Source organism: Botryllus schlosseri, chromosome 4, assembly GCF_051294905.1.
Source record: "Botryllus schlosseri isolate E-star chromosome 4, Bs_hap1, whole genome shotgun sequence".
NCBI classification, from domain to species: Eukaryota; Metazoa; Chordata; class Ascidiacea; order Stolidobranchia; family Styelidae; genus Botryllus; species Botryllus schlosseri.
The window spans coordinates 18,265,710-18,282,007 of NC_137239.1; the positions used below are offsets into that span (position 1 = coordinate 18,265,710).

At 39.7% G+C, this 16,298-nt stretch overlaps 1 protein-coding gene across 4 annotated transcripts; it reads left to right on the forward strand.

Moving 5' to 3' along the window:
* The first annotated feature begins 2,337 nt into the window (after window positions 1–2,337).
* LOC145437209 (sorting nexin-10-like) lies at window positions 2,338–11,833 on the forward strand. Of its 4 annotated transcripts, XM_080314398.1 has the most exons (6): window positions 2,338–2,861; window positions 3,119–3,349; window positions 3,771–3,860; window positions 3,969–4,066; window positions 7,873–7,971; window positions 10,318–11,833. In XM_080314398.1, exons 2-6 carry the CDS (start codon window positions 3,263–3,265, stop codon window positions 10,646–10,648), a joined length of 705 nt encoding a protein of 234 aa, XP_080170524.1. In that variant the 5' UTR covers window positions 2,338–2,861; window positions 3,119–3,262; the 3' UTR covers window positions 10,649–11,833. The 4 variants fall into 4 exon arrangements, with proteins under 4 accessions (XP_080170524.1, XP_080170525.1, XP_080170526.1 ...); XM_080314399.1 differs by lacking the exon at window positions 3,119–3,349 and having other exon boundaries at window positions 3,692–3,860; XM_080314400.1 differs by lacking the exon at window positions 3,119–3,349 and having other exon boundaries at window positions 3,702–3,860.
* Window positions 11,834–16,298: the final 4,465 nt, after the last annotated feature.

Genomic DNA, 16,298 nt, shown 5'->3' on the forward strand with positions numbered 1-16,298 from the left:
ACGCCATAAGAACTGCATGAGACGTATGTTGGGAGAATCCAAGATGCACCTTCGACACTTCGCATCGTGTTGCTGTCGGCACTCGTTCCGCGGTCTCCCGTGCCGATGACGGTGGATTAACCAACAACACGAATTCCACCACAGTAGTTGACGTCGAAATCCATAAAAACGTGTCAAGTCACCAGAAATCAGACACTTTGTGATCAATGTAGAATGTATCTTTTACTATCAGAAAAGTTCCTGAATTCTATATAATCACATGCGGGTATCGGCAGTGCATTGAAAATAGCAGGTAGGACACGCTATCCAAGGAATTTGGAGCAGTGAACTTTTTTACATAAATATTTCTTGATTTAATGCTTCCAAATGGACTAACTACTAATCTAACTTTGTGAACTACGAATACAGAGAAGTAATATTGCATTTAAAGTTGATGTCCAGGCGGAGTGCTCACGTTTTGCCGATTAATTTGTTGTTAATGAGTTAAATCATTCGGAGCGTAAAGCAAATTAAAGACTTTCTTCGACATATAGCAGCCCAATTATTGGAAATACCCAACACATCCTCGATGCCGTGATCGGTTTCATTGGAATGGTCACAGATGCATATTAATCGCGCTTTCAAGACGCATATGTTAGCATGCATATTGCATATGCATATATGCCTCATTTAAAAACAATTTTTTTTAATGAAAATTACGAAAAGACTAGCGGCACACCCGATAATCTGTAGCGGCACACTATAGTTGCTGACGATTACTCCTGACGAGAGTCAGCCGAAAATCGGGTTTATCTCAATATGAATATACCATTCAATTGTGTAGAGGCACACAGTTTTGGAATCACTGGCAAAAAGATGCATATTTGAATTTTCCGCGTCATTAATACTGTCTACTGTGATGTCACAAGTGATATTCTCGAATAGTCAACGCCTAATACTCGATTAGGAATTGATGAATCATTCAGGTAATTCCGGGCCTCATCACTGGCTAGTGTAGTGGTAACACTTGAAGCTTCATAACATAATTACTTTTGAGCAGCTAATGCAGGCTATTAGAATGGCAGTTGTTGTCGCGAAAGCTCGATGCGTCTTTTCAGATAGTGTTTTTAAAAATTTCTGATACAAACCGTTTTAGATTGCATTGGGGCACTGCGGTTTACAAGATGTTGTCAGGTTGGTGTCTGTGGGTATGTACGCCTACCTTATGCGACCCCATTTTTATCAACATCTTTTGCCATATTAAGCGTGTATTTATGTAGGCCTACCTGTTGTCCTCTATTCATAGTCCTGGTCAACTGCAGGCGGCCTGGATTTAGCGATAAGAGTGTAAGGGTCACCTATGGGCTTATACTTATACCTATATGAGACCGTGTGAACACTACACGAGCCCGACATGACAACCCCAGGTGGTCACGACGTAGTATAGGCCATACTTCTACGTTTTAAGAGAAGTCCAGTAGGCTTCGCCTACTTGCACTATACTCAGTACTCACGCAAGTGGTCATGTTTGTTTCACTATTTCCACATCTACTTGATCATTTTCTAGCCAAAACTACATACTTTTTCAACTTCGGGTTTTTCCATGTAGAAAGTACTTTTGAGATGTATTTTAATCACTTCCGTTAGTGAAATTGTCATAAGAAACTCTGGAAATAACGCCTGTATCAGTGCAATTGAATTTATGTTCGTAGATTGTACCAATTCGTATAGTAGCATTAGTCATTTTGCATTGGTCGTGATGATTATCCTTGCAATTTAAATAGTTAGCGACCTCCTATTTATTGCTGAAAGTATACTATGTTCGACCAAATATAACTTTGAAAACTATTAACTTGAGTACTTTCATTTTCTACTTCCGCTCGAAGTAGACCTAGTTTTGTCATATCTCATAAATTGCTACTTCAACTTGAATTTGAGTAGAAATTCACGGCGTTATACTTCTACTGACGTAGTGACACTGACTACTTTTACCTGCTTGTATATCGCAGCTAGTGACATTATGCTTAAGGCTTTAAAACTTATGAAATCCTACGTATAACATAGAACCTGTATATACTGTATGCATTATATCGACTTTCAGTACTTTACAACAAATGCGGCAATGAGCTCAAGACATTTTGAGGCGGCGTTATTGCTTCATATCTGTAGGCTATATATCATTATATTGGTATATCATTTCTTGAACATATCCGCATGTTTCGTAGACTGTTATATAATAGAATTTGACCTAAGGTGATGATAAGCCGCCGTCGTTATCTCATCAAGTACGACAGAGTTTGCCCTTCGTAGTTTTCAGTAACTTTTTTCATTCGTGAAGTAAATGATAAGTGGCGGAAAAGCGGCGATCCGAAAAAGTACGAAGTCCACGCTATATCGCATCTTTGTACGTATTTTAAACAAACTTCTTCTAAAAACTTCGTTTTCGTCTATCGCGTTATTTGCTCGCGTGCTCGCCCACTCTTTATTTACCTCAGTGGTTCGCGCGTAAGTCTTAAACGACCTAGCAATACAAGATAAGGGATGGACGTTCGGGCCATTTCCGGCATTTATTTGCTTTGAAAATAGTGGCCGTCGTGAAGCAATTTGACAACATATACTCGTACCGATACTCGGTAACAAACAGAACATGGGAAGTTTAAAGCTATCGTTATAGGGATAAATAGTGTTTCAGTGCTTGTGCGAGGCGTTTGTTACGCTACAAAGAGCCTTTATCAACAAATTTAGTGTCTGGCGTATTGAGATCAAATTAAGGTAAAGTTGAATGAAGTGTAGAAACGAATTAGGCCCGCACTGATTGAAGTCGTTACAGCGGAGGGAGATTGTCGTCGATATCCAATCTTCTTCTGTGTTGTACGCTACAGGTAAATTTTAAGTGTTATGCTTCGAAATGAGTGGATAGGGTAATTTGATCGTTGAGAAAACTGGTATACCACATCTTTAACCTGCATGATCCTATAACCATTGAGAATACACGCATATATATTAAAGTGGTAATTGATCCATCAGCGAAATAGCGATTACATATTCATTGTGAACGTGATGAATGATATTGCTAATTATAATTAGCAACGAAAGCTGCATTTCGAAAACTTTATCATCTCAACACATATGCCAAAAGGTTGACCCGGTCCAACAGCAGTGTTGGCTATTCAGCTGCATTATCACGTCATCGCCATTTCGCGCCTCTTCAGTGCAATATTCGGTTCATACTCATAGTAAACAGTTGGCGATATACAAGTATATCGCCTGTCATACCCACTGCATGAATGCTGCGTTTTGGCCTTTTGGGTATACGCTACCTCTGAAATACAAGATCATGGATTCCGACACGGAAACGAGTGTCATTGAGGTATGGAGCAATCGTATGTAATATTGCAGGATCGATGTAGTAATCTTTATGACTTTACTTCATTAGCGGCGTGTGTAATTGCACTACATTCCTTCCGTTTTTGATGTGAACACGCGATGCCACGATTCAAACCAAATCCATTTGATCACTGTACTATATGTTTGTCGACACTTGGATGCTACCGAATAGACGAGCTGACACGACGCACATGCCATCAGTATAAACTGAATTGTCCATTTGTGCAACTTCAACTTGTAGCATACATTGTACATCGCAGGCCTGTCGGTGTTATTGTAATATTGTAGTTGGCAGTTTAGTAGCAGACCAACCAGACTTGCATAGAATTGCGTAGCTGAACGACGCGGCATGTGAAATGGACATGTCATGCGAATCGGTTACTCTATTGCCCTGCGAAATCCAGGAATTCATCGAGTTGAAGGTGGGAGAACCAAGAATTATTCCGAAGAAAGACGGCAAACGGAAACATGTGGAGTATCATATTGAAATAGATGTGCGTATACATACAATTATGCATGCTACTTACTATGTGCGTGTATATAAGAAAACTACTGCGCAAAACGTTCAATATTTGCATAATTGTGTGGCCTATGTTTCACAGACGAATAGCTTTTCATTTACCCTGAAGCATTCGAAAGTTAGCCGAAGATATTCGGACTTCGTATGGTTACGACACCGGTTACGGAGGTCTCCGTGCATGTAAGTGTGATATGATTACCTCGGTGGTATGATGGTCTGGTAGAGGGGTGTACACTGTGCATTAGTGTAAGGCCGGCAAATAAGTGCAACATTTGAATGGCAGTCGGTTTCCAATTTAGCTTAGTCTGTTACGTTTAATATACGCTTAAGTGGGCTATAAGGGCCAAAACACTAGAATCGCGAAAATATACATATGCTGACTTTGCGCATGGATAATTTTGACAACAGACCCAGACCCAGACCCAACCTTGTCAACGACGGTACAAACACCATGATTGCCAAGTGGGCCGATATGAATCCACCTTTCGGACCACGGAACAAATATAGATAAGCATTTCAAAAAACCGACAGCCATTCTTGCATAGTCCTCGAGTAATGCTAAATAAAAGCATTGGATCGTATTGTATGTGTATAACAATCACAGTGCAGGTCCCATTTATTTAGTTTGCGATATACGTAAGCAGTTGCATAATGTTTAGGTAGCGAATAGCAGTTCATGATCTTTCAACCTGCTCTCAAATATCAGGCTGTCGTAATTTATTAAGACCTCTGTAAGTGTAAGTAGTGGCCTTCTTGACCCGTCGCGAACCCGATTGATTTATAATCTGTTAAAGGTATAATGATTAGAATTGCTTCCGACTCTCTCAGATAACAATCGCATGTCACCGGTACATCATTTTAGAAATTCTGCGTCACATACTCAAGTTAAATCTCGGTAAAATGATTGGCCGGCCTCATTTGTTTTCATTACGGATTGCGTTTGTATCGACTTACGGTTTACAACTGCTGCTTAAAGATTTCTAGCGATCTCATGCGATAGCTTCGTTGACACCGTGTGAAGAACATCGTCAGTATTTACTAATCATACCCGCGCTGATACCGCATCACCTATTGCTTGAAATTTTGTTAAGTTTGTTTGCTGACGGTATGATTTATCTAAATTTGAAATGACTTGTCAAATCATATATAGTCTTTATGAAGTCTCAATTTCTGCTGGTTGTGATTCTAGCAAAGACAAAGCGTTTCACTCATTGATTCTATTTGCTGCATATCTGTTTTGAGAATTACGGATCATGGCTTATCCCGGGATCCGGATCCAATCCTGTTCGAGAAAATGGAAACGTGGTCCAATCTGGATCCTTCTTCCGTCACAAATGTCCAAAATCCGAAAATATCCTACAAAAGGTTGAGCATCTATTTGCCCCTGTCGTCGAATTCAGTTGTCCTGATGCAGGGGTTCGTCCAGTTGACATGACAAATGCACCGATACAAGTAATGAAAGCATACCCCGAAACCACTTTCTACCTTACAAAATTCAATATCAGGCTCGGTGAGAAACTCACCCTTAACTCATCCGCTTAAGCTTGATGCTGACAGATCAAAGGCAATTAATTCTGCCATCGACAAACATCTATTAGATAATCCGATTTGTGCGAATAATTATCGAGACGACAGATTTCGCGTCGTTGGGAGGGGCCGTTCACACTCCCATTTGAGTGCTTTGGAGTCGACTTTTATCAAAATACACGAACCCAAACTATGTCAACAAAAGGAGTTCTTGTACCACCTAAAAATAGTACATTGAACGCTCTCTCGTTTGAAATTTCATGCTGGTGACGTCATATTTTGTGATACGATTTTTGATATACAATGTTCTTTCCAATTCTCTACTAGTTGCTGACAATTACCCCTAACGAGTGTCAGCCAAAAATATTCGGGTTTATTTCTATATGAATATACTATTCAATTGTATATTGAAGTTCCGTACCTCCAAGAAGCTCTTCAAAATTCAATTTGTAAAAAGTAAATAGTTTGCCTAAACCAGAGATGAGCATGGATTAGGATTAGGTTTTGAAAAAACAGGACTTGTGAAATTTTGTCGGATTTGGATTGGATTTGGATTAGAGATTTTTTTCAGAACGGATTTGGATTGGATTTATCTATTTTCTGGGAGATTGAAATGTCGTGTGGCGAATGGCGACAAACTTTATTCAAATCAGTTATTAATGTACTTATGGTTACTAGGTAATACTGAATCAAGTGAATCGTTGGTTGTAAAAGAAAATTTTCGAATCCCTCCATTGCATAAATTAGTTTTTTTTTCTGAATTTCCAGTTGGAATCGGATTAGGATTGGACATGGACCAAGGTGGGTGTCCGATTCCATAGACAACTCCTAGTCGCTTCGACATCTTCCTTTCTTTTCATTGTATCGCATTTTTTGTGGTGTATTGAACTGATAAAATTGCTAAATCATAGCTAGGGCCCCAAAGGGGCCTGGCTGCCCATCCAATAAGTCGCTGCTGAAGAGATTCGGCGTCCTAAACATAGAAGATATGCGGAAACTAGAAATCGCCAAGTTTATGTATCAGTTTCACTGCGGTCGTTGCCCCGAATATTTCAATGACTTCTTTACCTCTGAATCAAAAGCGCACAAGTACAACACACGCGCGTCCACGTCGTCCAAATATCATATGATCGACCGAAAAGATCATCGCTCCATCAAATATGCCGGACCTGATGTGTGGAACAGTATCCCGCCGGCCATCCGACAGTCGACGAGCATGTCCACATTCAAGTCGAAATACAAGCAATTACTACTAAATAAATACAGTCCATCCTCAAGATTACCGGACCACGACTGACCTATCGATCTCGCTTCCCATGACATGCCGCCCTATTTCTTGTCGCTTTCTTTTTCTATACTGTATTCTTTACTTTCATTCAGTGTGCATGCCTCCTCTTTACTACGCCTAGGCCAAGGTGGGTGTCCGATTCCATTGACAAATCCAAGTCGCTTCGACATCTTCCTTTCTATTCATTGTATCGCATTTTTTGTGGTGTATTGAACTGATAAAATTGCTAATAAACCAATGATGATGATGATGATAATAAACCAATGATGATGACTTGAATATGGAAAAGTTATGGATTAGGATTAGGATTAGGATTTGAAGGTTCGGATTTGGATTGGATTAGGACATAGAAATATCAAATCCGCTCATCTCTGGCCTAAACCTGCGGCCGTCGACACGTAATTCAATTAGTCTGTGTTAGCGGCCGTCAACATGGAAATTGAATTTATGAATTACCTCCCGAATTTTTGAGAGATCGTGAATAGTTTTGAAATTTTATAATCACCATGCCATATATACCATGCATTGAAGTTAGCTATAAGCGATTATTCGAAAAGGTGGTGCAATGCTGAAGCCAGCTGAGTCCAAGTTCATACAAAATATCGAAGTAAACGACAGAAATTCACTTTCATGCACTGGAAATTTAAAATCCTGTCCTGATCCGGATCCGGTTGTCGGGCAAAAATGAGAATGCGGATTTGATCCTGTTTGAGAAAAACTTGCAAGATTCCTGTCCCGCTAGAATCCAAAATCCTGATATTGTACATCTCTAATATCTGTGCGAGACTGCTTTTTGAGTGCTTGCTGTCATGAAAGTCAACCAACGAATTCGTCTGGACGTTCATCGTGACAAGCGTGTTGTATCAAAAACCGGAATAAATTTTCAACTTGGTATCACTGTCATTTTATATTATTGTGCACTATGCATGCAACCTTGTATAATTGTATACCTGAACCAGTGGTATCAGAATCCCAGTAGTGTAAAAATAAATTCGGGAAACATCGATATAAACGTTGAAGCTATTTTCATGGTCTCAGTGAAGCGTCGTTGTGCCAAATCAACGGTTAGGTTGGGTTGGAAATTAAGGAAAGGTTGCGAACAACTATAGTGTACAGCCACGGCCCAATATAGTATTTGTAATTAATGCCAATATTAATGCCTCTCACGCAGGCCGAAGCCGCCGCATCTACCTCCAAAGTCGTATATATGGAACTTCAACACTTCGTTTTTGAATGAGCGGCGACAGAAATTGCAGAAATTCATGCGCAGGTACTGCTTTAAATTTAAACATTATTGATCTGATAACTTTTCGCATACTATATGCAACGTTCGTTTGGGCCTCAAGGTCTGATGGTTTCGAATAATTTATTAATGGCATCCTGGCAAAACATGCTAATTCTTATAAGTCGCTGCGTTCTGGAGTACTCGAGTATACTTACTTTTTAGGAGGACTCAAACATGTTTACTTGTTTCACGTTCGGCATACTACCTCGCCACCTCATAAGCGTAAGCGGTGTCTTACAAAAAGCCTAGAGGTGGGCCGTGCTATAAGTCGGCAGATACGGAAAACAATGAACAATATCGGTCAGGTGTAAATGAACATAGTAGTCGACAGACATCATGGATACCACAAACAAACAAACAAACAAAGTGGTTTTGTTTTTTACGTCATACTTGCACTTTTACTTTACAGTTTGTGAGGCAAAACCATTCACCTTGTACCAGGGTTGTAACCACGTCACAAGGTTCCGAGTCACAACTCACAATTCAATCTCACTTTTATAGTTTTGACTCGAGTCAAGTCGAGTCATTTTCAATTCACCACCGAGTCCAAGTCACGCAGTAGGGTGTCGAGTCCGAGTCATAGGGTTTTGACTCGAGTCCTAGTCCAAGTCATTGTACTGACCGTTCAGTTCCAAGTAAATGTCATGTGAAACCCACTTTTCACAACTCTGCTCAGTGATATCGAATGCCTCGCATTCATAATACACTAATTTTCCTACTTTTAACAGTTTATGTTAGCATTTTCAAGAACCAGTACTGATAGACGAAATTATAATAGTGTGATAACTTTACAATTCTTCTAAATTACAATGAAATGCCTGTGATGGTGGACCTAGTCATATGACTTGGTCCTAGTCATGTGCAATGACTCGAGTACAAGTCGAGTCAATACACAAATAAACTCGAGTTGAGTCGAGTCATTTTTTAGGAAATGACTCGAGTCAAGTCGAGTCACCAAAAAAATTGCGACTCGAGTCTGACTCGAGTCATTACAACCCTGTCTTGTACACATTTTATTTCTATTTTGACAAGGATTTCGAGTAATCCAATCGTAATCGAGTGTTAATTGTAGGCTAATGATTCCAGTCGAAGAGTCAAAGCCGATCTTTTCGAATACTAAAATACCAGTTTCGATACTTCATTCCCTAATTGGAATGGTTTGAAACCTCTATTGCAGTGGTTCTCAACCACGGGTCCGCGAAGCATTTTCAGGGGGTCCGCGAAGCCTCTAAATTTACAACATAGTCGATAACGGAATTTGTATTTTATAAATTAGGAAAATCACGTGGCGGTTTCGCTTCATTACTAGTAAAAATACAAAAGTCACGTCAACAGAATGCCCGTCTGAGATGAAATATCCTACTGTGCTGACTCGGTTTTAGTTGTCAAATTGCCAATAGTATACTGATGCAAATATTTGGCTGTTTAGGGATGTTTTGTTGGGGATTATGGGAAAATATAAAGTTGGATTAGCAAGGTCAATCATAGTGATTTCAAAATGTTTACAAAAATCCATTTTCTCCTGTGATATAATCTTTTCTTCAAGATGAGCTGCTACATATAAATGACCATTAACCAGGCTTGACGTGTTATATGTTCATTGAAAAAATTTGTTTGTTAATTTTGGTGCCATATTTGTTCCGATCGTACCCAAATGTGTCGGTGCAAGCGTTACACGTTATTATTACATTCACAGCCACCTATATCTTTGTGGAAATGGATTTTTAGCACTCGTTCACATCAAATCGAAGACGCGAATTTTCAAGACATACAGTTGCAAAATCCGCTTTGACATAATAAAAGTCCACCCAATTTCTACATAAATGATGTTATTTTCAAGATAAGTATTTTTTTGCTGTATGTCATCATTTGCACAGGACAGATGACGATTGCACGATAATTGAGCTAAATGTGAACTAAAACATCCGGGGAACCGCGGGGGTCCGTGACGGTCCAAAAGGGGTGCGCGAAGACAAAAGTTCGAGAACCGCTGGTCTATTGGTTTCATCATAGCCTCAAAATATGCAGCTGAAGTGATCAACCCAAAGCATTGTCACAACGTGCAATGAAATGGGTATGGTCGAAATATACCAAATTAGAATAATGTGATGTAGAACTGGAAATGTTTTATTTTTGGTCGCCTAAAAGGTACGTATTTGAAATTTCCAAATCATCCATTATGTACTGACGTCATATTGAGTGATAATCGAATAGACTTGAAGCCTAATATCCGATTCGGGATCGATTTTGCCCAGCTCTAGAGGTAGGCTATTCTATTCAAATGAATATAAACCTAATTTCTTGTCGCTCAACCTCCGCTCTATTTCACAGCGTAATACGCGAAACATTGTTCGTCTCGTCGTCCTATCTCCACCTGTTTCTGCAAACAAACATGACTCCGAAAGAGATGGACAGCTGCATCGATACCGGGAATGTCACCGAAGCCATACTGGAACACAGCGCGCGTTCGGACGACTGCTTCACTTATATCTGCCAGAAGGACACAGTGAGGCGATCGTCAACGTTTACGTCTGTGATGTGGAAAATCCAGACGAATACTCTCACGAAAATCGTGGACGGAAACGGAAATATAGAGCGCGTAAAATCGATATCCCATACTGGAAGCCCGCCACCGGATGACACGGAGATTACAATTAATTAGAACTTGACTGTGCGGAGTTCTTACTGCCAAGATACCTGTACCTCACGATTATCAATGTCATATGTGAATGACACTTTATTGGTTTCAAATATAGATTGCTGACGCTATTTTTCTTTATTATTGTAGGCCTAAATAAAGTTTGTTTGAACTCTATTCATCTATATGATTAGCATTTGTGTCATAGATTATATCCAGAAGGGTCAGAAACGAAATAATGCTGCCTTTTACGAGTACTCTCAAGTCTCAAGTCGGTTTTGCATACTTGTACCCCTTACTCAAGGTGGTTATGTTCTAGGTTATACTTTCATTTATAATTTGTTTAGGAAAAACTATTTTCTTTTTACACTTTGTATTGTGTAAGGTTGACAGTAGTTTTGTGGTATGCTGCAACAACTATTATCAGCGACTTTGTCATGTCAACTAGACCGTATCAAGACAACTGCATTTAGTTTCGAAAATTGCATCTGTCTTCGGTATTTCTGCCTTTGACTGCTAAAAGTAGTATGCGACTCATCGACCAAAGCTACTTTTAAAAAAAGACTTAGACGAGCAAGTTTAAGATCTTCATACTACTTGAAGTAGTAGTGAAATGAAGATTGCTACTTTACCAGTAATTCCGTACCAATTGACCGTATTACTTCTACGTGGGTAGCAACGATGTCTAGTTCAACCACCTCTGCTTATACCTGACCTGCGACAGCTGGGTACTTTTGCATACTAACTATTTGGATATTTTATGTCATATATGCAAATATCTAGGTTACCGAAATTAATCAATGTGTCAGTTGCTGGCATCAATCCGTTCGGTCTTTACTAGTGCACGAACTGTGTCTCATCACTGTACTGTAAGCGGGCTACCAGATCACACATTTCTACTGGACCATCATTTTTATTTGTAGATTCCCACTTGATTGTTATGAAGATTCGTGCCAGCTGAGCGATTTCTGATGCGAATTTCAATGACGTTTTTATATATATTTATAATCAACTAAAAGGAAAAGGGTGATTAATTACAACCTCATAACCTATATACAGATGCGATTATATCAAACTCGTATTTTGCGTTTTGGAAACCTTTTACAAGTACGACGAACGACGTGCAAGCACAATCAATATTTTATTGCCATTTGCTATTACAGTCGTATATGTTCGCACAGTCGTTGTATTAAAACGTGGAAATATAGTATCTCTTTTGTCAATGTTCCGCGAGAGATTTTCTAGTGTGACACAAGCCGGAAAAGTTTGGGAACCACTGCTCCAAACTGTACAATTGTAAATGTACAGTGTGTAGCCTACAGTGATACAGTCCATAGCCGTGATTAGCAACGTGGGGTGTTCAATGGTGCCGCGAGATAATTGGGTATTGCAAAATTTATTATATTTATCTTCAACATAGGCTACACGCCAAGTGAATATGTAGTTTTGAATCGGAGACATGAGGTTCATGATTGATGAGGATATGACTATAGATAACTAACCTACGGATAGATATACGCAACACCAGTCGTCACGCCTGCTTGCCCGGAGCGAATTACTGCTCACCAATCTGAACGCAACATAATTGCTAATCCCATAGCTGACGACCCGCGCGCTCAAATTCAATAAAGTTGATCTTATTTGAAAGCTACTGTTGCACTGATTCCGAAAATATACATTATAATCTAATCGGGGCAATGAAACCCCCTTGAAATACACCTGAAAATCAGCATTGTTTTAAACCCTCGCAGCGACGCAGCACAATGACCATAACAATGGCCCTTGCGCGGTTGCGATTGTTCAGAACAATGCCGATTTTCAGACTTTGAGGTGTATTTCAATGGGGTTCCATTGCCCTGATTAGATTTTGATGTATGTATTCGGAATCAGTGCAACAGTAGCTTTCAAATAAGATCAACTCTATTGAATTTGAGCGCGCGGGTCGTCAGCTATGGGATTAGCAATTATGTTGCGTTCAGATTGCTGAGCAGTAATAACCTCCGGGCAAGCAAGCGTGACGACGGGTATTGCGTATCTATCCGTAGGTTAGTTATCTATAATCCGACTCCATTCACCATTGCGTTATAAAGCCTACACAGATATTCTCTGCCAAGAGAAGGGTTAGGCAATTATTTTTCCCAGTGGGTGTGGGACAGATTAGAAGCACGCGCAGGAGATACGTTGGCGAGCGGAGTCAAAAGTTCAAATTACTTTCTGCGGCGTAGTAATTTTATTTCAAAATTTACAGTAGTGAATTACATCGTTAACACAAGCTGCATGCAGAGTGGATGTGTTAATATTAGGTAACGATAAAGCGAGTGTTAATTTAGCGTCATTATTCAAAATAACGGTAAACATGAAAATCTTTCACCTCTTGGAAATATTAAAGACTAGACACGTTATTCTATTCGTATTTTTTCAGAATGTTGACTCAACATTACACACCTCAAACATAAACACGGTGACCTGATCACCACAAACTAAAAAGAAGGTTTACCTTTGATTTCAGTACACAAATATGCATCGTTCCTAATCACCTTTTTTGATGTTCCCGTTCATTGTTTTTATACTTTATGGGGGGGTGATGACTGCTAATCACGTTTAGCCTACTACTGATTGCCTTGTTTTACGAATTAGGGATTTGCAAACGCATCACGTACCAATTTGAAGCACGGGCCGTCTGATTCGTAACAATGACAACAGAGATGTTTTAAACTAAACTATATGAAAACAGTGATATGTGACTTCAATTTTTATGGCATACGGGAGATGTGGTACCGATGGATCAAAAATTACAATATGAAACCTTCAGCCGAAAATAGCAGATCTTTTGCTGTCACAACACTTTGGTACAAGCTCTATCTATCGCGGACATTTACATTGATATCCTCCTTTTCAAAAAATATTAATAAACGTTCAAAATTTGTTGCTCGAACGTATCATCGGTCCCCACCCGGTGGGTCCAATGGCACACGACCATGGGACCTATGAGACATACGCTCAAATCTCAAATTTTTCAACTTGTTTTGTTGTGTACTGTAATCTAAGCTATAGCACGCCACTGAAGAATGTTTCTTCGCCACCTTCAAGAATTAAATAGTTTATATCATCTCGAATGTTGGGATACAATCACGTTTTGAATTCCGCCGAAATTTACAAAATTAATGCCTCATACATATCACCCGCAAATCGACATTTTGACTTTCAAATACCTCGTAATAGCGATAAAACATCACATGCAACTCTGATTTACACCCTATATATATGTAGGCGTGTTTCTGTTGTTAAGTGATTATAGTTGGTCTAACTATTTTGCTTGATTTGGCTATGGTACCATAGGTCCCCCACCCTATAAATATTGTAATTGAATTGAAAATAATCCACTCAAGGATGATATTGATTCAAAAAATATGTGCCATTATATACCCTGATACAAGCCCTATACTGTACATAAAAAATTATTGCAGGTTTGTTAGTCTGGAAGGTGATATAGAAAAATGTAAATGTCGATCCAAATTATTTTACACCCCCTAAAACGTAAATCATCTGTCACAGACCCCATAACTCACGCAGGTCAAAAATATTTGCATGCGAGGAAAGATTCTGCCAGCGTGCCGTTGTAGACAAAGTCGCGTATACTGTAATCATGGGATTATCATAGAGAATTTTTTCGGTTCCATTGTCTCATCGGTACCACATCTCCCCCTACTTTGCTATATTGGCTGTATTTTGAATATGAATTACGCATACGACCTACGTTGGCTACGTAATCACGGTACATAAATTAACTCTTTTCCGATTAAGCTTATACAGCCTATATGACTGTAGTCCAGGGTCGCCTACTCAAAACGAGTCGCGGGACACTTTTCAAATTTCGCAGAGGCCACGCGCCGCAAGTATGCAATATCGAGACAAAATAGGCCTCAGTAGACTTACCACGCTATGCTCTCTAACATGGGCGATGGCTATATAGTTACCACAAAAGAAGTGATATTTTACTAAATAAGTACAAATACAATAACAAATATCATGATCATAAACTTTATTCTATTTTGGACTATGATCTGTGCACGGTACCTGACAACGCATTTCAGCGACCAAGGAATCGATATCGAGGCTAGCGAGACACGTTACTAGATGAAAGACTATCTCCGAACGCTTGATCTAGTGGGGACACCCTAAATCCCCGTTTTCTGAGCGTCTCGGTCTTGGCACTGTCTGGGCCACTGCACGTCAAGACAATATGCCAAATTACCTATTCACATCGGCTAATTTTCCCTCGATGGAATGCTATTGCGATCGCCAAAGCTGTTTCAGCTGGTGAGGAATAGTGATGTTGAACACATGCGAATAGCATATTTTTAAACAACAATATTTGGAAACTGAAATCAAATACAGCATTTCAAAATGGTCTACATAGCGTTCTTCCAAAATCTCAAATCCGATCGTGGGCCTCAAAATAGGACCTCGCGTGTTGGTGACCTCAGCTTTAGTCCATGCATTGACAGTCAAAATTAGATTTTATGTTCTAAATTCCAACTTGACAGTGTTTTGTCGTCATGGAAAGCGAATCGTTTACAGTCGTTGTGGTTGTTCGGAGCAATGACAACTTTCACAATAATGCGTATATATACCGACAGAAGGAGTTCCTTTACAACAATGGTTCTCAAACGGGGGAGGAGGGCGTGAAAGCATCTGAAGGGGAACGTGAAGCTGCGGTCAACTGCGATTTACCTCCAATTCATATTTCTTACTCTGTAAAGTCCGAATTTCATATTTGAGAATTCTCTCATCATTAGTCGTAACCTTCCATGCCATCAAACTATCCGTTGGGATTATGGTTGCGATTTGTGATATGACGATAAGCGGGGCGCGAAATTATTCACTATCATTAGGGGGGGGGGGGTGTATAAAAAAGTTTGAGAACCACTGCTTTACAATGTCCATTGTTTTTCCGTGTAGGAGAAGGTGGAGCAGAATGCATACAGTGGCACAACGGTACATCGTGAATATTTTTTAGACCCGACAGTAAAAATATACAATTATACAAAATGCATAGGCCTACATCGCTTCGATCATTTAGTAATGCCATATCAGCCGTAATCCTGATGTGGTTTGATTTTGTCAGGGTCGCCCTCTTTGTCAGAAAATGAGGAGTTTCTTAATTTCGCTGACCTGCGTAAATTTACATCGCTACCTTTCGATCGTGCATTAGGTGGATATACATCGTTTATTGTGCTTGAGATTAGTACACATATTTGTCGGAGCAGTTATTAGTCACCCTGTATGCTATTTTACGCACAGGATTGCGTTATGCTCTGAAGAAGTGGGTGGGCACATCGGGAAAATTTTGCTGGGGCATAATGGTTTTCAAAATATATAAAAATGAACAGAAGAGTGCGTAGAAGCAAGATCGTCACCAACCCTCCCTTAAAAAGACATCCCTTGATGTGTCACGCAATGAATGAGGGACTTTAAGGTGATTTTACCAACCCTTAAATCAATGTGGATCGACTATAGCCGGCAACGATATTGATTGATTGTTGATTGTGGAGGACATGACAAGGTGTTAAAGATTGAAACTATTTTGTGGCGTCCAGCGAGGTAACGCTTCATGAGTTCGAGTTGTGAACCCTAGAACTGGAAACGCCGCAATTTAAACAGGGGAGTACCT

Bases quoted from the DNA above. Each gene is read 5' to 3' on its own strand.
- LOC145437209 (XM_080314397.1), top strand. From the start codon at position 3,044: ATGATATTGCTAATTATAATTAGCAACGAAAGCTGCATTTCGAAAACT. The intron at 3,350-3,770 runs GTATGGAGCAAT...TGCGAAATCCAG, and splicing joins CGGAAACGAGTGTCATTGAG to GAATTCATCGAGTTGAAGGT. The intron at 3,861-3,968 runs GTGCGTATACAT...TATGTTTCACAG, and splicing joins AGTATCATATTGAAATAGAT to ACGAATAGCTTTTCATTTAC.